General features: G+C 56.8%; 1 protein-coding gene across 1 annotated transcript in view; it reads right to left on the bottom strand.

Annotated features, from left to right (window-relative positions):
• Positions 1 to 1,967: 1,967 nt before the first annotated feature.
• Positions 1,968 to 19,972, bottom strand: part of LPCAT1 (lysophosphatidylcholine acyltransferase 1) — a gene marked incomplete at both ends in the record, with an annotated part of 37,682 nt that continues 19,677 nt past the window's right edge. Inside the window, 12 exons of the mRNA XM_079702786.1 lie at positions 1,968 to 2,152; positions 3,346 to 3,487; positions 5,889 to 5,987; positions 6,293 to 6,446; positions 6,991 to 7,116; positions 9,480 to 9,562; positions 11,279 to 11,333; positions 12,293 to 12,327; positions 13,839 to 13,897; positions 14,191 to 14,251; positions 15,563 to 15,675; positions 17,956 to 18,170. Coding sequence (XP_079558912.1) covers positions 1,968 to 2,152; positions 3,346 to 3,487; positions 5,889 to 5,987; positions 6,293 to 6,446; positions 6,991 to 7,116; positions 9,480 to 9,562; positions 11,279 to 11,333; positions 12,293 to 12,327; positions 13,839 to 13,897; positions 14,191 to 14,251; positions 15,563 to 15,675; positions 17,956 to 18,170 — 1,327 coding nt within the window. The remainder of the gene's footprint in view (positions 2,153 to 3,345; positions 3,488 to 5,888; positions 5,988 to 6,292; positions 6,447 to 6,990; positions 7,117 to 9,479; positions 9,563 to 11,278; positions 11,334 to 12,292; positions 12,328 to 13,838; positions 13,898 to 14,190; positions 14,252 to 15,562; positions 15,676 to 17,955; positions 18,171 to 19,972) is intronic.

Raw genomic sequence — 19,972 nt, 5'->3', positions numbered from 1 at the left:
TGGGACTGGTTCTCCTGTCATAGCCTGCATCATGTCTGCTGTTGTCTTTCCGATGAAAAAAACCGCACATAACAAATACGTCCTCAAGTACGTAAGACTTTGCGTTTTATTCGTTCCATTGAAAACCCCGAGTTTGTTGGGAGGCTCCCGTCCCACCCGCCTCGCGCCCGGCAGGGCCTCTGCAGGCGGCGGGCGCCCCTGTGGCTCCTGGTCCCACACAAGGGGATTCAGTCCCGAGCTCTGTACGTTCACAGTTCTGGATGCCCGCGACCCTAAGTCGCTACGAAAGAGAAAAGAGTATCTGGAGGAACAAACATCCATTCAATGTCTGTTTATCAGAGATTTTTTTCCTGAAAACGCACAGCGGCATTTCATTCAAAAACCCTTCATCCACAGACGCAGGGCCCAGGCCCTTCCTCAGAACATCTCAGCTTGTTCACCTCCTTCATTGCCAGGTGTGGGTTTTTCTCTTTTAAAAATGAAACTCCACGCATCCCACGATCATGAAATCAGTCCTGTTCGCTACCAAGGCTGTGCGGGAAGCTCTGCGCCTGACGGGCGAGCGCCCTGGAATGATGTCAGTCACCCCGCACGCACCCTGCGCGGGGCAGGAGGGGCTTCGGAATGAACGGAAGTTAAGGGTGTTTCCTTTTCTGACGTCTAACTGGAGACACGCACATCTCCAAGCCTCAGGAAGTTAGTAAACATTTTCCCTGTACTTCTGGCTCTGGTGGTCACTTCCTATGGAGATGCCCCCAAGAGAAATTAGAAACTCAAAAAAAATTTCCCAAACAGACCCAGAGGCTTTGCTTCAGGGAACTCAGTGTGTGGTTGTCATTGTGCTTTGACGACAGGTTTCTAGATACGTCACAAGGAGGTGAATCAAGGTGGTTTCATGAGGGTGAAGGCAGCACCTGGAGCCCCTCCCCGAGCCCGGCGGCACTGCTCCCTACTGACGCCCCCAGACACGGAGAGGGACTGGAGCCCCCCAGGCCTGCCCATCCTTCCCCGAGGCTCATCCGTCTCCAGATGCCCCGAGAACCCTGGTGCGAATGGCGGCACAGTCAGCGCAGGCGGGGCCTTCCAGAGTGTCACCATCCCCTGGGGCACCCGGCCCGGGAGACAGGAACCCCCCATTTCCACCCCGGCCCACCTCATCTCCCCAGTATTCAATGCTCTGATCGGAGCTGACACTTTGGTGAAGTAGATCATGTCACACGGAAACAGAAACCCCAAAAGCTGGTATAAAAAGAGGGGGTTTTTGTAAAGGACCGAGGAGACAAAAAGGTGGTTCCGGGCCGGGAGCCTCGGTGGAGGGGAGTTCCCTGGTCGAGAGAGGCCGGAGGGAGCGTTAGCTCAGAGCCCCAGGCAGCCTCAGGGCCTGCCAGGAAAAGGGCCTATAAAGAAACATCCCCTGACCCTCCAAGGAAGATGAAGTAGAAAAGCAATTCTCTTTTCGTAAAAAAATGCTGTGTTTCCTGAAGTATCTAAATGAAGTTTATAAAATACTCATGAGCTCCTGCAAATATAGAAACGTTGAAAAATCAGATGGCGGTTCTGCCCACCGATTCCACCGAGGTCGGCAGAGACTTTGTGCCGGAATCGAAACGCGGGTGACACATCCCGCTTTCAGGTGCGTGTGGCAGCCGCTGGCCTGCGCAGCCTGGAACGGGCCAGCAGGGACGGTGGGAGAGCACGGAAACAAAACGGGAGGCTCGAGGTGAAAAGAGAGCAATGCCTGGGCCGGCCCCCGAGTGCCGCCTGGAAGGGAGGCCCAGGAGCCGCCCCCATGAGCTCACCGCGCCCGTCAGGGCACGCACGGCCACGGCCTCGGGCCCGCGCTGCTCTAGGACTCGGGCCCGTGGGCAGGAAAGGGACAGCACGTGTGGGAGCGTGGAGCCCGGATGCTGTCACAGCAAACGGGGCGGCGGCTGCGGAGAGTCCTCGTCTCTCCAGAACCTTACGTCCTAGTCCAGCTTCTTACGAAAAGGCTCCGTCCCAGCGGCCGAGTTTTCGGGGCTGAAGTCGGCGCAGAAGCCGTTGGGGGTGGGAGCCGGGGGTGTCTGTGCGCAGCTCTGGGAGTGCGTCTGCTCGGGGTACAGGTATTCCTCCGCGAAGTCGGGGTACGCTTCGGCAAACCTCTCGAAGTCGGCTGGAAAGACAAAGGCACCTTGGTTACCGGCCTGCGGGGGCAAAGGTCTAGAGTCCGGGCACCCCACTCACACCCTGGGGGCATCGTGGCATCTACGTGGACCCTCGGGAGGCCACACGAGGCACTGCACCTCAGTTTTCTCTGTGTACCCCATTCCCCGTGAAGACCAGGGTGGCTCTCACGTCCTTTCGGCTACTCCTGCTTTGGGGAAACTAAAGGATCCAGTCAGGGATGTATTCTGGGTGCTCAGCATCCTGGCAGCGGCCTGATACACCCGAGGCAGGAGCCTCGATGGACACAGCTAGGCTCTGGGGACACCAGGTGCACAGAGAGTCACCCCGAGCCATCGTGGGGCCTGAGCGGCTGTGTGTCTCCTGGTGGCCCTGGGTCCCGGCGTCGGGGTGGGGAGCGCCCTCGGGCTCGCACTGGGGCACCCTGGGGGCTAGGTGATGCTCAGAGGCCCGGGCCCAGGGCACTGCAAGCTCCAGCGGCTGCAGAGAAATGCCGTGCTCTCGCGGGGAGCGGAGCTGCCTCCACAGGGAGTCTGTGGTCGGTCAGGGCTCCGAGGCTCAGCAGTAGCACCCGCTCCCCGGGAGGCACGGCCCCCTTTAGCGCAGACACGCGCGCACACCCAGACCAACGCGCTGCGGCACCTGCCTGACATTTGGATGCGATTTAAAAACACATCCAAACACGACGTGCACAGTGACCTTTCCTGAGCAAACGTCTCCTCCTACTTTAGGGAGATTATGGGCTCATCCTCAGATGTGCACGCGGCCGGCGCGCTGAGCGGGCCGCCTTCTGGAGCTCCTGCTGCTCCCACGCCCCCGGCCTCGGTCCCCAGGCGGGTTCCGGTCCCAGTTCCCGAGGATCTCGGCTGTTCCGCTTTGTGTGGCGACAGGTGACACAGCCAAAACCCCGGGAGAGGAGATGCCCCAGGAATCGGTCCTGATGGGCCGGGCATGGGGTTCCTCCCCCCACCGGGGACCCTGATCTCAGCCCGGCCGCAGCCCCGGGGAAGGCGCCTACTTTACAGCTGGGCTGGGAACGTGCTTCTGTTAATGGCCTGCAGAAGCGAGACTGGAAGCTCCCACCCCAGCCCTGCCAGGTTTCAGGAGAGCCTGGCGAGAGGGCAGGGGCAGTAACTCCCCCACCTCGCACTAGGGGTGGCCTCCCCAGCTCCCAGCACTCACCAAACGTGATCCTGCCCTTCTCCTCTTGGTCGATCGCCCGGAAGAGGTCGGTCACGGTCAGTTCAGCCACTCCCAAGGCAGTCTTGAGGATGCTGGACAGGGCGTGCTCGTCTATGCTGCCATCCTCCTGCGACCCGTACATCTGCAAGGCAGGGGCAGGCGTCACCCCGTGGCCCCGCCAGCCCCGACTACCCAGGGCAGCTGTTTCTCCTCCTTGGCGTTCCCAGATCTCCGGCCGGCCCAGATACCACAGGGTCAGAGTGGCCGGAACTCAGTTGCACGACCGAGCCCTCGGGAGCACTGAGCACCTCGGGCAGGGTGGCAGCCAGGAGCCTTCAGTTCCCTGCTCCTGTGTTTTTTTTTTTTTTTCGGTACGCGGGCCTCTCACTGTCGTGGCCTCTCCCGTTGCAGAGCACAGGCTCCAGACGCGCAGGCTCAGTGGCCATGGCTCACGGGCCCAGCCGCTCCGCCGCATGTGGGATCCTCCCAGACTGGGGCATGAACCCGTGTCCCCTGCATCGGCAGGCGGACTCTCAACCACTGCGCCACCAGGGAGGCCCTGCTCTTGTGTTTTAAACCCACCAAGAAAGGGTGGTATATACACTACAACGTGAGGACCTGGCGTTCAGCCTTTGGCTGCGAGGTGCCCACTTCACAGATGCCCACCTGAATGAACACGCTGCGGCTGTGAGTCGTGGTGACCAGTGAAACTGCCAGGAAAGGAGCGAGGCCGCCCCGCCTCTGTGAGGTCCCCCTTCCAGAAGGCCCTGGGTGACCCACATAACTGACCACCTCAGGGACCCTGCTTCTCCTCTCCCGTGCCCTAATTCCCACTCTTAACGCTTTAAATTCACCAAGAAAGAGTGAACCCCCAAAACCCTAGGCCCCTACCCTCAACCCTGACAAAGGCAGAGCCCCGTGACCTGTGACCTCGCTGCCCCCAGGGCACGCCGTGTGCCCTCCAGGACCTGTGAGTAATAGACCTGTCTTTTCCAAGTTCCCTGATGGCTGTCGCCGAGGGCGTCCTGCAGTCACACTGGGAGCCCCAGGGGCTGGTCCAGCCACAGCCCTGGCTACCGACGGGCTGAGACCAGACCAGCACACGACCGCATTCCATCCTGCGCTGTAAATGCCTGATGTCCTCCTCCTCCTGCCCCAGTTTGGGAGAAGCGACCCCTGCCTCCCCCACCCCAGCCTGACCAGGGGCTGCAGAGCTGGGGGCCATCACTGCTGTGCTATCTGCAGGCTCTCCTCCCCACGCTGTGGGCCCCCTGACCAACCTGCTCCCCAACCCCCGGACTTCTTGGGGCGGTCACTCTGCCCTCCTGCCTAGAGGTGGGCTTCCCGCGGCGGGATGTCCACATGAGCAGGACACACCGGCCCCGCCGTGCGGATGCCCGGGCATGGGGCTGTCTGCCTTCCCAGGGGGCCCGTGAGGGGTGGTCACTGCAGGGGACGTCGTCGTGGAGAAGTGCCGGGACCCACAAGGCGGCACGAGCAGCGCCGTCCTCCCCGCGGCCCTCGCGCCTGCCCTCAGGTGGGGGCCTTGGTAGCGCTGCTAGAAGGTGGCCATGCTCATGCTCAGCTGTTTCACTGAGAAACAAGCTGGCTACCTCCCTGCCAGCCACTGTTGTGGCAGCAGAGTCCACCAGGAGATGTCAGAGAAGCTGCTGCAGGGCCACCAGACAGGGCGTGGCCAAGGCAGCACCGGCACGGGGGCGACGAGCCCAAGAGCCACCCTGGAGGTGCCCGCCAAGGCTGGAGGAGGGGACAGGCTTTCTGAGACAGGGCGCTACCGAGGGCCGCTGCCGTCTGATTAACCTCCGTGACCTGACCCGCAGAAGCCGCCCTGCACCGTGGGGGACTCTCCCAGTGTGCCATGGAGAGGGTCTGCTGGGGTCAGAAGGGAGAGAAGGGGTTTTCCCGGCAGTGAGTGACAGCGGCTTCCTGACCTATACGTCATGTTTTCGTGAGTCTGGCTAATGTGAGTTGCACCTGTGAGACACAGACAGGATGTCTCTATGTGGCAAAGCGTGCCCAGCTCCACCCTAGGGGACTGACCAGGTGAGGCCATGCTTGAGGGCAGCCAGGTGGATCTGTGGGCGGGCCGGGGCCCCATCATGGGCCTTCCCCAGTCTCCCAGACTCACTGCACCCATGGTGAACGGCCTGGCTCTGGGCTGCGCTGGGGCAGGCGGCTCCTTAGTCCCGAAGCCCTGCTTTCCTCTGGTCAACAGGCTGATGGGATGGGGAGGCCGTGCTGGGAGCTAGAACCCACTGGTCCTGCTCAGGCATCCAGGACTCAGGAAGACCCTTCTCCACACTCTTATCTTAGGAGTGAGGGCTCTGATTCCAGGGAGGAATCAAGTAGAGGAGGTTTGTGGGCCTTTTTACAAACAACGGCCAGTACAAGCTTATGTGAGAAGAGCAGGCAAACAGTACGTTTACCGAAGTCATAAGGGGCTATGAAAAGCCTCACAGGTCTCACGTGACCCAGGTCTCACTGACCCCACAACTTAAAGGTCACGTAAACGCCACACTTACCTTGAACGCCAGCTGGATGGTGTCCAGGGTCTGCGACGGCCGACACACGACGGACAAAGCGACCAAGTACTCCCGCACGTCCATCTCCCCGCTGCCTCCCTGGGAAGAGACGCTTTCAGGAGACAGCCCTGCCCCCTCCCGAGCATGCGTGTGACGTCCCAGGCCTTTTGGCAACCGCTTAAAAAAACCCCAACTACAGGCGTGTTTATCAGCAAACGCTGATTTAAAGCCAAATTTCTATGTGCATTTGACAGCATCTTTGGGGGAGAAAATACCCCAAAAGACTGGGGGGCTGGCAGGATGGGCAACAAGGGCTGGTCTCCCCTTCTCTGCTTCCAAAATTGCCTGAAGAACGTTTCTGTCGAGGGACACAGCTGCCCCCAAGCCCCCCCACAAGGCCTCACCTCATCAAACAGGGCAAACAGGTCCTCCAGCGCCTCGGACTCGGGGACCCCCAGCTGCGCCGCGAGCCCGGGCAGAGTCAGCCTCCCGCCCCGCTTCAGCCTGGCGCTGTCTGCGTGTCTGTCCAGGTCGCGTTCGAGTTTTTCTGGTTTTAGCCTAAACAAAAAATGAGGGGAACATTTTTTTTCAATAAAATTACAAAATGCTGAAAATGGCAGATTTACTGTTATGTATTAAACCCCAACAACACATTAAAAGGATTCATAGACCAAGCAGCAGTCAGTCCTCGAGAAAAGAGGCTCTTCCAGGAGCTTGAAGGCACGAGTGTGTCCTGTGTGAGCATCCGCACAAGCACTGACACCCCTGTGGGTGTACGGGCCCCACCCTTGGGCAGGTCCTCAGGGGATGGCGGACGGGGGCGGCGGGGGCGTCCATACAGAGACGGCCAGGGCCGACCATTCAGGGTTTAAGACACTTCTGTGTGGAATGAAGCTTGTATTTGAAAAAAAGAGAAAAAAAAAACCACCCCAAATCTCAGAAAAAGCACCATTAATTATCTCGATTGCCCGCCACCCGTGACCTCCAGCTCGGTCACCAAGTGCCCAGGCGGAGACCCTGCGGCGGCCTGGGGGGTGTCACAGGCACCCACAGGAGCGCTGCCTCCAACTGGGCGCTCAAGAGAAAGGAGCAGGGAACTCACCCCAGGCCCCTCACCAGCCTGGCAAACTCTAGAAGGCACGTGTCCGCGGGGAGACGAAGCTGGCCTTCCGCCAGGGCCAGCTGGCAGTCCTCAAACGTGTAGTCAGTTACGGAGACGCCCAGGGCCCTGCGAGAGAGGAGGGCACTGCCATCAGCCGCCCCCTCGGGGCAGCAGAGCGAGTGCTCTGGATGCTGAGGTGGGCGGAAAGGTGACGTTTAAAGGCCACGTTCAGGGAGTCCCCTGGTGGCCTAGTGGTTAGGATTTGGCGCTTTCACTGCAGCGGCCCGGGTTCCATCCCTGGTCGGGGAACAACCCTACATGCCTCGAGGTGTGGCCAAAATAGAAACAAACAAACAAATAAATAAATAAATAAGACCATATTCAGCAGTAAACATAAAGGCCGAAGAGCTGACCCCAAATCTCCATTACTTGGAAGCTGGGGCCGCCCCAGCTTCGTGGTTAGCCTCGTATCGCTGTGGTTTCCGCCCACTAGGGAACTAGCACGCATCTAGCGCCTTAAAGAGGACGACGCTGCCCGCAGTGGTGCTCAGTTCAGCTCAAGTCATCTTTGCAGGCCGCAGGGACCACTGCTATCTGTGCTGGCACCACCCTGAAGTCAGAGGGAGAGTCAGAACCCAGTCATTCCACAGAGCGGCGTCAGATTTCAAGAAAAATAGCCTTCTCCTGACTATTTTGGAAAGTGCATTCATGGTAGGAAATTGACCACATATAGAAAACTGCCCCCCAACCCCGCCTCCGTAACTGAAAGGGCGTTTACTCATTTCAATGGGACAGTCGGCCCTTTGGATCCGTGGTTCCACATCCAAGGATACAGAGGGCAGCTGCACCAGACTGTCTCACATAAGGGACTCGAGCATCCTTGGATTTTGGTCTCCGAGGGTCCTGGAACCAGTCCCTGGCGGGTACTGGGGCACAGCTATAGTTCCTTGTTGCCATGGCAATGCTGTGTGCAGTCAGGTAATAAGGAAACAGCGACTTTGAGGGCTTCTTTCCGAGGCTGCTAAATTCCCCTTAAGAGCACTTAGGCCTGGTCGCGTGGGGACAGACGCCAGAACTGCCCCAGGAGCTCCCGGGCTACCCACAGGAAGGGGGAGGGGGCTGGCTCAGGGCCGCCTGCAAAGCTTGTCAGGACCCGGGCCCTTCCCAGGTGCAGCCCCGGTGTGACTAAAGACCAGGAAGGTGACGGCCCACGCCTGTGGTTCTGGCTGTGAGGCAAGGGGAGACCCGATGGGTTTCTGCCCTTTTCCACTGAACGTGACGCGTCTCTGTTAACACAGATCATATGACGCCATAAAAGTTTCTTTAGGACACATATTTAAAATATTTAATAGTTAATTTGTCTGAACACGAACTAAAAAAAAAAAAATTACACCTAACCTGTCAGGTCTGTGACTCTGGATATTATTTTCTTATCTAGAGGTTGATCAAGGGTGTCACTCACTGCCCTGACTTCCCAAAAGCTGGGAGTTGAGAATCTCCCGCATCCCGGCAGCTCTGTGTCCGCATGTGGGATTCGGAGAAGGGGGGCCTGAGGGGAGCGGGCGTGTTTTGCTGGACTCCATTCCCAGCGCCTAACACTCTGAGGACGCCTGGGCAGACTGAACGCCTGGCTGAGTTTAATTCACGTGTGCTGAGGCTAAACGCATGATTTTGCTCAGTGTGTCTCACAGAATGCACTAAAGCGGGGACGACGCATCCGTAGTGAGGAGATGGACTTTCCCTTAGAACCTAAGTCGCACCAGAGCAGCTGTGTGCACGTCCCCACAGGTGACACCGTCTGAGCACCCCTCCAGGCACTGCAGTGGCCGAACTCAGAGGCAGCCCCTGCCCGGGAGGAGAGAGGAGGGGAGGGAGGGGCTGGGGCTGAGAGGAAGGGGGAAGGCGCCTGGGGTCTGGGCTGAGGCTGCCAGGGCCTGAAACAAGCGGCAACTGCAGGGAAATAGGAGGTGAGAAGATTCCTGGCCACACACACACTGTTGTACGAGCAGCGCAAGATTAAGTGCACAAATACCACACTTAGCTCGGCGGGACGGAGTAAGAACCTTAGGAACGCTGTGTGGGTAGATGGCAAGTGTCGAGGACGCACCAGCCCAGGCCAGTGCTCTCGCCCGCGGCCCCGCTGCCTGTCTCCAAGGGACGCGCACGGACGCAGTCCCCATGGGGACTGCTGGCTAATGGGGATGTTTGCAATGTGCAGAATTAAGTGGCAATGAACCATCTTCCAAATGTTGAACAAGCAGAAATGTCCTCCAACAGAATCAGGAGACAAAGCATGCAGCCAAGCACACTCTGGCCGATGCTCAGCCTAGGCTGGTTCCAGCCACCTCCCCGATGCCGCTGACTGGTTTTACAGCAAGGCCACGACACTGGCGGACAAGGACACCGAGTAACGAACGCTCAGGGAAGCCAAGGGCACCGGGGCTTCCCGCAGACCCCGCCACCCCGCCGCGGAAGGGGCGCTCACTCACTCTGCCATCACGTGGCGCACGTTGCTGGCGTACAGAGTGGGGTCCTTCTTCTCCTCCTCTGAGGGGGTGTACACGGGAAGGAACTGTGCACACAGAGACGCCGGTTACCTGCATGAGCACAAGACACTGCCCTCGGCCCCCCCCACCACGATGACAAGCTCCTCCCGGACAAATCAAGATCTGTCGGCGCACCCTCCACTGGAATCGTCTCTGGAGCTGTCACTGCTGCCCATGCACGCACACACGTGCACAGACACACACGTGTGTAAACTCACAACCCGCCTTTCCTCACCAGGAGCACCACTCCTCCGGCACAGAAGCCAGTGAGTCGTGCTTATGATTTCACACAGGGGCTTAGTCTTTGGAATCAAAAGAATCGCATGTGTGCTTCCACTGCTAAAGTCTCAGTTTTGTGTTGTGGGTAACGCGACAAATTATTTCCACATGAAAGACTATTATTAGCTTTTTGACAACTACCGCATTTGGAGAATATAATAAACTGTCCCAGGAACGTGTGTCTTTGCGTGTTTTAAATAAGTATGTCTCACACCCTGTGCCAACCCCCCATTGTAGAAAAGGAAAAAGACCATCACGAAGCCCTTTTCTTTAGTATGGATATTCAAGAAGACAGGAACATCCCCAAAGCCTATCAATTCTCATCGTATAATTCTAGTCTTTCACTTCTATCTTTTTAAAAACTTTGTAAGTTGCAACAGTTCCTCATATTAGCACTGGCGTCTTGTAGGAGTGACACAAAGAAAGAATTTAGGGTGATTTCACAAAGCCATACAGTTTCTTCCCAACTCTTAAAATTAGAAACCAGTCTGAAATAGAGCATCTTCCTTGGAGTCTCACCCCGCTGCTGCCTCTCGGCCACCAGCAAACGAGCCCCATAAAATATCCTGGGTTGCAGGCCAGCCACCCTTGGACTCAGGCCATGGCCCTTTCAGCCCAGTCCTTTATAATTAAGTGGCTTATGTTCTACTGAAGTGAAAAACCTGGCTGAAAGCCGGGCTCATTTGTAAATTCAGTATTACTCTGCAGTATTTATCAGAAGGTAGCAAATGAAATGCTTTAAGTTGTGTAAGACTCATCTCTCATTTTCAGGTATAGGAGTAGCAAGTTAATTCCCCTTTTAAGAAAATAAACTCTATTCCTCATCCACTCAATTAAATTTACAGGCTGTATGAATGTGGCCATATTTATGTGAGTAGAGAGGACAGGTATTGTGACTTTGGAAATGGGCTGAATACTGGAGGCAGTCTACCTGGTCTGACCAAGTATTAAACAGGACAACAGTATGATAAGCTAGCAGTACGATATCAGCCGTGTTAGTACTGGGTAAAAATATAAGCCAAAAGAATCATTAATCGCAGGTATGCCGACCTTACATGCCCTTAAGCTATGCTAACCATAATAAAAGAATGATGGGCTTAGCTTCCTGTTGATTTTTAAAATCCTATCTGAATGGATAAAAAGTCATGCAAGAGACACAAAGTTGATGCAAAACCCTTGGGAAGCGCCTTTAAGGAGCCATGAGAAATGGAAAAAGTTCAAAGCAAGACAGATGACATATAACTTTGTATCTGTACAGATACCAACATGACATTGTATAACCCTATATATCATTGTATCCATATAACATTATATGTATAGAGACATCAAAATAACATTGTGTAACACTGTATCTATAGAAACCACAATATAACATTATAACAATACAGACAATATAACATTGTATAACATCGCATCTGTATAAACTCCCAAACAACATTGTGTAACACTGTATCTATACAAACCTCAATTTCCACTTGATTGTGAAACTGACACAATGTGAGCCACAGGATTTTCAACCTTAAAAATGAAAGGATTTACAGCACTGGTTAAAAGATTCTCAATTCCTTTTAGTTAAACTACTTCTAGTTCTGGAGCAAAGTCTCCAGACCCCGCTCCCCTGCAGAGGGCACCACCGAGCAGGCAATTCTCCTTCAGGAGGGGATGCTGAGCCTTCCTCAGCCTAAATCTGAACCTTAAACACACCACTGAGTGACAAGGCTACTTTGATTAAACAGAAGTCTCCACTGAGCTTATTAAACACACGCACACCCGCCTGGCTGTGCCCTGGAAGCCGCTGTGCCCTGTTTGTCCTCCGGCTCAGGAAGTCTCATCTACCTGACCCCGCCCCCTCCTGGCTGTCCCAGGCCCTGCATCATGCCATCCCCATGCCCGGCCTCAGCTCTCCGCCCACCCCCCACTTCCACCTCATCACTGCCAGCCCCAAGCCCAGGTCACCGGGACCCTGAAGGATCCCCCTCCCAGACATTCCCCAGCTTCCGCCCACTCCGCCCTCCAGCCTCAGCAATGCCGCCCCCACCCCCCGCGCCGCTCGGGCGCACCAGGGGCCTCGGGGGGCTCTGCGTGGCCTCACCACCCGGCCCTCCGCCTCATGCCGGCGCCCGGACCCCCGTCCGCCCCCAGCAGCCGCGCGGGAGGAGGCCCCACGCTCCCCTCCCCTCTCTGGGGCCGGCCACGTGCAGCTGAGCGCCGAGCTGCCAGACACAGGCGGGAAGAGACGTTCTCAGCTACCTTCCCGCCAGGGCCGAGGACAAGTAACTTCAGTCCTGGAATCCAGGAGTGTGAAGAAGGCCGGCCTCGTGCAGCTGGCCTCCCTGGGCCGAACCGAACTGCTGTCCAGCAGCAGCGGCCCTGTGCTCCGTTTCTGCCTTTGCTAAAGTAAGCAGCACGGCGGTCACTGGAGTGGGCCTGCTCTCCTGGGAGGACAGGACAAACAAGACAGGCGGGGTCTGACTTACGCTCCGGGGCCTTGCCACGTCCAGGTGATGGTGTCCTGGGGGCAGGAAAGGAGCGATGAGTCAGGAGGGAATGCCGGCCTCGCCCCGGCCCTCGCGCTGGCCACCTGGGACCGCAGAGGGGCTGTCTTCCCTACCAGCCACGTCCCCTCTGGGGCAGGGGAGAAGGGGGAGCCCAGCACCGCAGGTCCCCCCAGACTCACCCATCCCAGCGTCCGCCCAAGACCCCGTCCTGCCCCTCTCTGCCTCCGCCTTCTCCGGGCGCCCGGGGCAACTTCAGTCCACGCCCGGACCTGCTCTGTGCTCTGCAGGCCCTGCCCTGCCCATCACCACCACCTAGCCAGGTGATGCTGTTGGCAGCCTCGTTCCAGCTCCACACCCACTTGAGCCCCCAGGGTCCTCGCCTGGACTTGGTCAGAGACGCTGACGGTCGGCTCCGGATGGGGGCAGGGCGCGCGGAACAAAGCCACAGGGCCGCATCTCCCCCACCCCGTGCCTGCCCGGGGTCCCACGGGGACATTTCAGATGCCCTCCATCCTCAGCCACCTAGGTGAGGACCGTGGGTGACACACGTCCTGCTTCCACCCTGACACTGGTCACCCACCAGGGCTTCCTTCTCTCGCAGGCCTGACTCCCACCCACACCCTTATGGCTCCTGGAAACCCACCTGCCACGGGGCGTCCCACACGCAGTCCCCAGCCCAGCCCCCTCCATGCAGGTCTGTGCTCAAACCTTAAGCAGCCAAAGAGCACGTGGCATAGACCATGAGCGCAAGGCAGAGGTCACCGTTCCCCGACAACCGAGCTGAATGTTCCCAGAAGAACCCAGTGCTGTGCTTCAAATAAGCTGATGGAACAAACTTAAAAAGGGGAAAATCTAGAATCCTACACACTGGTGATGATGGATTCTCATTCTCAGAAACTGGCTAGCGAACGCACCTCTTCAGAGCTGTAAGAACAGCTGTGTCTGCCGGCCCGTGTGGCTGCCACTTCTGACTGGCACTCACACACTGGGCCTATCCACACCCATGGGCACAGGGTCAGTGCATTGACCTTGGACCCCAGGGCCCTGGCCCGGAAGAGGGAGGGCTGAAAGCCCCTGGTACCCACAGATGTCACATGGGGGTTACAGACAGGGCAGCCCAGGAGGAGTGCCCACAGGCACCAGAACCTCATCCAGGCCCCCCACCCTGCGAGCTGAGCTGGGGTCCGTCAAGATCACCCTTGTGCACCTGGCAGAGGGACCATGGAGGCACTTAACCTCTTTCCCTCCTGCTTGCCAGCCTTTGGGAATTAAACATTCTCAGTTTTAAAATGTCCCAGAGTGCGACCTGGGAGGCAGGAGCCACCGAGGACACGGGGGTCTCACACCTGCACGTCAGGCTTGCGGAAGGGCCAGGGCTTTGTGATCCATGAAGGCGGGACTTCGTGAGCTAGTGCTGGGGAATGTTCCAGAACGCCAGGGTAGATGGAGACAGTGTCCTGAGATACCGGGCAATTCTCAGGCCCAGGAAATTCACTGGACATTCGTGCCAGGAAAACACACTCACCAGTTTGTTTGGGTACCGCAAAACCACCGGCTGGACAGGAACTCCTGGGATAAACGCACCTGCAGAGGGAGAAAGGGACACCTCTTATCTCCGTGGCAGCAAGTCCCCTGCCCATACTTCCCGTGTGGGTCTCAGAACAAAGTGGGCTTCTCTGACAGGCCTTCCCGGTCAGCAGTCATTCAGTGCTGGGCAGGTTTCCTCAACATCTGTGCCAGCCGTGGACGCTCAGAGAAAACCCCAGGGGCACAGGAAACAGGCACAAGAGCGTCTCCGGGCTGAGGTACTCTGGTGGGAGTGAGGGTGTCCCCCACCTTCTCAAGGCAAAAAAGAAATAATTAAGAAAACTACTTACCAGGCTTGAAGGTAATTAGGCAGGTCCTGTTGGTACAAGTGCCCTCTGGGAAAATCATTATCTTGAAATAGAAAAAAAAAATCAGCATCAAAGGGACAGTTCAGAGTTCACAGGGGCCAACTTCACAACCTATTTCCTCTAGTCCTGATGTGATTTAGGTACTTTAATTATGTTCAGTTGAAAAAGTTAAGATGCATATAGAAGCCTTCATTAAGTTCCCTTCTAACTGCTGGTTTGACTAAAATCTGGAAGCAACGCAGGTACACAAACAGCATGTGCCCTCTTGGGCGGTGGGATATGTGAACAAGTGGCCTTAGTGCCCACCTGCAGCTGCTGTGCAGACAAGATCCCACTGCCTGGAGCCGGCAGCCACGAGCACAAAGCAGGACAAAGGCGCAGGGATGGAGAGCCCGTGGCTGAGTACGGGGCCTGGGGTGGGGTGGGGGAGAGGCTGGGGCCGGGCCAGCGACACAAACACCCACAGCATCAGCAGCGAAGTAACGCCTTCCTCACCAGGACCTCCAATCACTCCAATTCTTACTGACTTCCAGCAACATAACGTACGCTAACTTTCCCCTGCGTGGTGGAAAGTATAGCCCGTGAGGTTGCTTTCAGTCCTGAGCCCAGGAGAAAGATCATCTCCAAGGGGCACTGAGTCAGCTTGGGACCGACCCCAGCACGCCTGAGGGTCAGGCAGGTGAGCTGAATGGCGGAGGGGGTCAACCTATTCTTGTGCGGATGGCAGCTGGAGACCCTGGAACCCCCAAAGGGCTGCCCGTCCTCGGGCATGGGTGCCACAAGCAAGGCCTTCAATGTCTTCTGAGCAGCCAGAACCCAGAGAGTCCTGTGGGATTTCCAGCTTCTCAAGGTCGGCTCAAGTGAAAAGAAAAACTATACATAAACAGCATAGGTCAAACACACCCACAGCTAACACTGGCTGAGGCCCCTGCCCCCGGCCCGGGGCAGCCTTCCCGACGCCCCGAGGGAACCAGACACATGCCAGACAAGCCCGGAACTTTGAGAAGCAATGGGGTACACCTTGCAGCCTGATGCAGTATTCAGACATGAGACCATGCCGACCCCAGGGTCGGGCAGCTGGCTCTTTCCGATACAGAACTTAAAAGACGATTCGGCAACTTGAGATGCATGTGAGAATTGTTTTCCCCTATTTCTTTTATTTTTAAAACGCCAGAAACCAAACTACCTGATATCCGGCACATTCTTGGATTTGCACTCATTGAAAATAAAACGAAACACAAGGAAGCCAGCCTCCAGGGAAGCAAGCTCTGGCCCTCGTGTCTCTCTTTCCCCTCCAATCCCTAAGGTCGCCTCTTTTGGAATAACTGCTGAGAACGCAAGCAGCGCTGCACACCTGCGGCCACTTCCCACTGGACTGCGCCCGCCTCTTGATCACTTCCACCGTCTTCCTGCGAGAATCCTGGTCCATCCGGGACACGAACACGGGCCGGATGTACTTTATCAGAGCTGAAAGAGAGGGGGGCGGTGCTCGTGTTGGGGTGGCTGCCCACAGCGCCCGGTGAGAGGTGAGCCCCCCAGAGGTGCCCCGAGGGCTGTGCCGTGGGGCAGGCAGCCAGCCAGCGCGGGCCACGAGGGATCGGGGAGGGCGGGGGCACTGAAGCTTCAGTGGACTTAGAGGCTGGCCAGAAGCCCTGCAAACTGCGGGGCCAACAGTAACAAATCCAAGCATCCACAGATGACAAATCAGGAGAAAGAGACAGATGGGGCTGACCCCATGGGGAGTGGAGAGCCTTTGGTCACCCGTGTCACCGGTGGGGGGCTGGGGGGGGAAGTGGGGAGGACCCAGAGCCAGAAGGGCCTGGGGCACATGGCTCGGACCCCATCAGCCTCGCTGCGGGCTGAACTGTGTCCCTCATAGAGACAGGCTGATGTCCTAGCCCAGATGCCTGTGACTGACTTCGTTTGGAAACAGGGTCTCTGCAGATGCAGTCAAGTTCAGATGAGGTCACACTGCGCTGGGGTGGGCCCTGATCAGTGACTGGTGTCCCCGTAAGGAGGAGAGAGGGAGAGGTCGCCACATGATGACAGAGGCAAGGACGGGGTGATGTGGCCATGGCTGGGGGAGGCCCAGGAGAGCCGGGACCACTGGAGACCAGAGGGCGGCCTGGGATGGACTCTCCCTTGGGACCAGCCTGCCGACACCTTGATTTTGGACTTCTGGCCCCCGGAACAGTGAGAGAATATACATTTCTGTAGTTTTGAGCTCTGTGGTCTGTGGTGCTTTGTCACGGCTGCCCCAGGACACTCACACAGACCCCATTCCAGCACCACACACACAGCCCCCAGCAAGTGTGTGAGGTCAGGGCTCCCTGACCGAAGCTGATGGCGACACCCAGCATACCAGTCCTCTCGAACGAGGATGTAAAGGTGGTATTTCTAACATACTTCTTAGAAAACTTTGAACTGATGGCAGGCAGAGGCCGTGGCAGTCGGTCGCCCTCCTGGGCCGGTGAGGCCACGTCCCCACCTGCTCCACACCTCACTGGTACTGAGATGAGCTCTGAGCTTCTTTTCTGAGCATTTCTGTTACTTGTAAAGAGTAATATTTCATGACTTTTACGTCTTGGAGGTCTTCCAAAAAGCAAAGAAAACACATTTTAAAAAAGAATAAAATTCTCTCTAGTTGGGTCCATGGCACTCATAAAATCTAAGTGGATCTCAGTGGTAGTTTTTCCCACGTCTTGAAACATTTTGCTTCTTCACCAAACTGGAACTCTTTTATCTTTCCTCACCAATTACTCCTGATGCTGCTAAAAAATGACCATGAGAAGGAAAGGGAGGTCCGGTGGAATCACCCAGAAGGACGGGGCTCAGAGAAACAGGTGAGCCCAGCGACCGTCTTGCCCGAGCGCGGCGCCGCTTCCCAGGGAGTGAGGGGGAAGGAGGCCTGCTCACCTGGCAGGGAGGTGGGTTTTACCGGCCAGAGCTACTCTGTCTACACGGCAAAGAGAAGAAAGCGGATGAGGAGGCTTTTCCCAATTCCTGGACGGACCCGAGGCCCAAGGCGGGGAACCCGGAGGGCTCTCTGGACTCAGGACGGCAGGGGTCCCCGACTGCGCGTGTCTGTGGGGACCCCACCCGAGTCCCACCCGAGAACTGCGTGCTTCTGAGGACAGGAGGGAAACGCAGTCTCTGTCCCCCGAGCCCTGAGCCCGGACAAGAAGGGCCCGATGCCTGCTTCGCAGCGGGCAGCTCTGTGGTCAAGACATTTGAAGCGGTGGGTAAATGCATGGGAGAGGCAGGAAGGAGCCTCCCCTGGAGCCTCCGGAGGGAGTGGGGCCCTGGGGCACCTTGATGGCAGGCTTCTGGTCCCGGAGCTGGGAGAGGACGAATTCCTGTGATTTTAAGCCCTCAGCTTTGGTGACGGGTTACGAGGTCTCAGGACGCTCATACACCTGGATTTATGGTACAGACGCTAACCCAATGGGACAGTTACTGAGTTGTCCCCAACTTCTAGAGCTTCTGTGTGATGAGGGTGACCCGTTCTTGTTAGAACTTCAAGGAGCACTTCAACACCTTAGAGCCAAGGGCACTTGCGTGTTAATAAAAAATGAAAATCACAACAATATCACAGAAGAAATCACAACAGAGAAAACAGGGATGCAAGGCCTGGTGCCTATTTCACGTGGGTATATGAGCTGTGTGGACGTGGCTGTGCTGTCACCGTGACCTGGACTGGCCAGCACTGGGGGTTTCACTCCCAGCAGGATGGGGGGGCTCACTCACTTCCCCATATCGGGATGTCTCTGCTCTCCGCCTTCATCACGATGGAGGACATCGTCATGGTGACGGGGATGGCATCGAAGTAGGAGGAGTGTGGTGCCAGGGTGAGGATGGTGGCCTCGGTGGGCAGCGCCTGGCGCCCCTTCACGGCCACGCGGTGGAAGCCGCCGGCAAACCACATGGTGCGCATGATGGCCTTGAGCAGGACGTCCACGACCCTGCAACAGAAGCGCAGCTGTCAGATCCAGGCCTGGCGGGGGACGCAGCCCCATTGCCCACACCCCGTCAGGGACTGTGCCAATCCCAGGAGATCTGCTGCCACTGTCACTGAAACATCCGAGGAGGGAAGGGAAGGAGGCTGTGCTTTCTTCCCTCCGACTGTGCACATGGGCAGCAGAATAGCTGTCGCACCCGTTCACTCAAGAACACGGAAGCCGTCTCAGCCACGTTACAGGGCCAGCAGCATGTGAGGAGTGAGGCCCACAGGACAAAACTAGAGACACAGACACGTCGGGTGATCTCTCAGCATCCTAAGGATCTAAGTTTTAAATGAAAAGAAATCATCAGCACCTAAAATGCACACTGAAATGTGCAGAGGCAGCAGAGCTGAGGTCAGGAGCAGAGACGTGCTGGGTAAACCGCACCCTCGCCTCCCACAGGTGGCCTCAGGCTCCAGGGTGCAGCTGTTACCTTCCGGAGACTAGCCTTTTCTGGATGAAATTAGATGGACAATAAATTTGGAAAACAGAGTAAAAATCAGGCTAGATTAACTGAATTTGCTTCTAATTTATTCTTTTCTAAACATATGAGAACTTAAGCATCTAAATCTGCACATTCCCTTTCATAGGAATCTGATACTACAAACCAGATCACTGTCATGTCCCTGAAACCAGGGTGAGTGATGGCCTGGCGGGCAAGTGACTGCAGGCCACGCACCTGAGCCCTTGGGAGAAGGGCCACCTTCAGAGCGACCCATGTCTCGCTGTGCTGCTGTGCTACGTGGGTGATCAAATTGGGTAAAAATCACTGCATAGAAGCACAAGAGCCTAAATCCTTATTGGACTGATTTCCCAAGGGGCTTAACAACCCTCTCAAGAGAATTCCCGAGATGAGCCCCGACAGATCTGAGCAGGTCTCTGAAGCTGCACCGCGCCTGCAAGGAGCCACCTGGAAACGACGTCCTCTGACCACGGGCAGGTCCTGCACAGTCACCCACGCAATGCGGGGGCCACGCTGGGTGCTGCGTCTAGAGCTAGGTGACTACAAAGCATGCACTTCCACTCGCTTGTTCTACTGCACATTTTAAAATGCACTTCTCTGCATGCATGTTATTTTTCAGGATAAAGTCATTTACAAAAATAAAAGCCAATGGATGTCAATTGATGCACAAGGAGAGAGAAACGAGACTGCGGGGGAGGCTGCAGTGGGAGCACAGCCAGTCCCAGGAAGGCAGGTCCAGGAGGAGAGCTGGTGAAAAGTGGGGTCAAATCTCAGCCCCTCCATCGGAGACACACCCACCACCTCTCGGGTCCATAGGTCAAACAGTGACAGTGATGTACTGGGACAGGAAAAACCAAATCTGATAATTCTCTAAGGTCTTGGAGGAATTCTGTCCCCAGGTTGCCCGTGGGGAAGAGATGCCTATGGGTGTCGGTACCGGCCTCAGAGCAGAGCCCCAGCCACTGCCCAGTGCAGGGCCAGCACCACGGTCCCCAAGGCAAGGGCACCAGTGACACCAGAGATGCCAGAGCTTCTCCAGGGGAAGGGAATCGGGAGACAGATCTACATGCTCAAGGGCAGGGACCTGCACCCCGACTCCATCGGTCGTTCATCACACAGGCGGACACCTCAGACTTGGACGTGTGGGCAGAACCAGCTACATGATGGATAAGAGGAGTATGACCCTGAGGAGACCCGAGGGCAGGCATCAGAAGAGACGTGTAAAAATCCACACGCATCAGGACATTACAGTGCCAGGAGAGCAGGATGCTCTGCAAAGGTCCAGAGGACAAGAGAAGGG

Source organism: Hyperoodon ampullatus, assembly GCF_949752795.1.
Source record: "Hyperoodon ampullatus genome assembly, chromosome: 4".
In the NCBI taxonomy this organism is placed as follows: domain Eukaryota; kingdom Metazoa; phylum Chordata; class Mammalia; order Artiodactyla; family Ziphiidae; genus Hyperoodon; species Hyperoodon ampullatus.
This window is presented reverse-complemented; position numbering and strand designations above follow the sequence as displayed.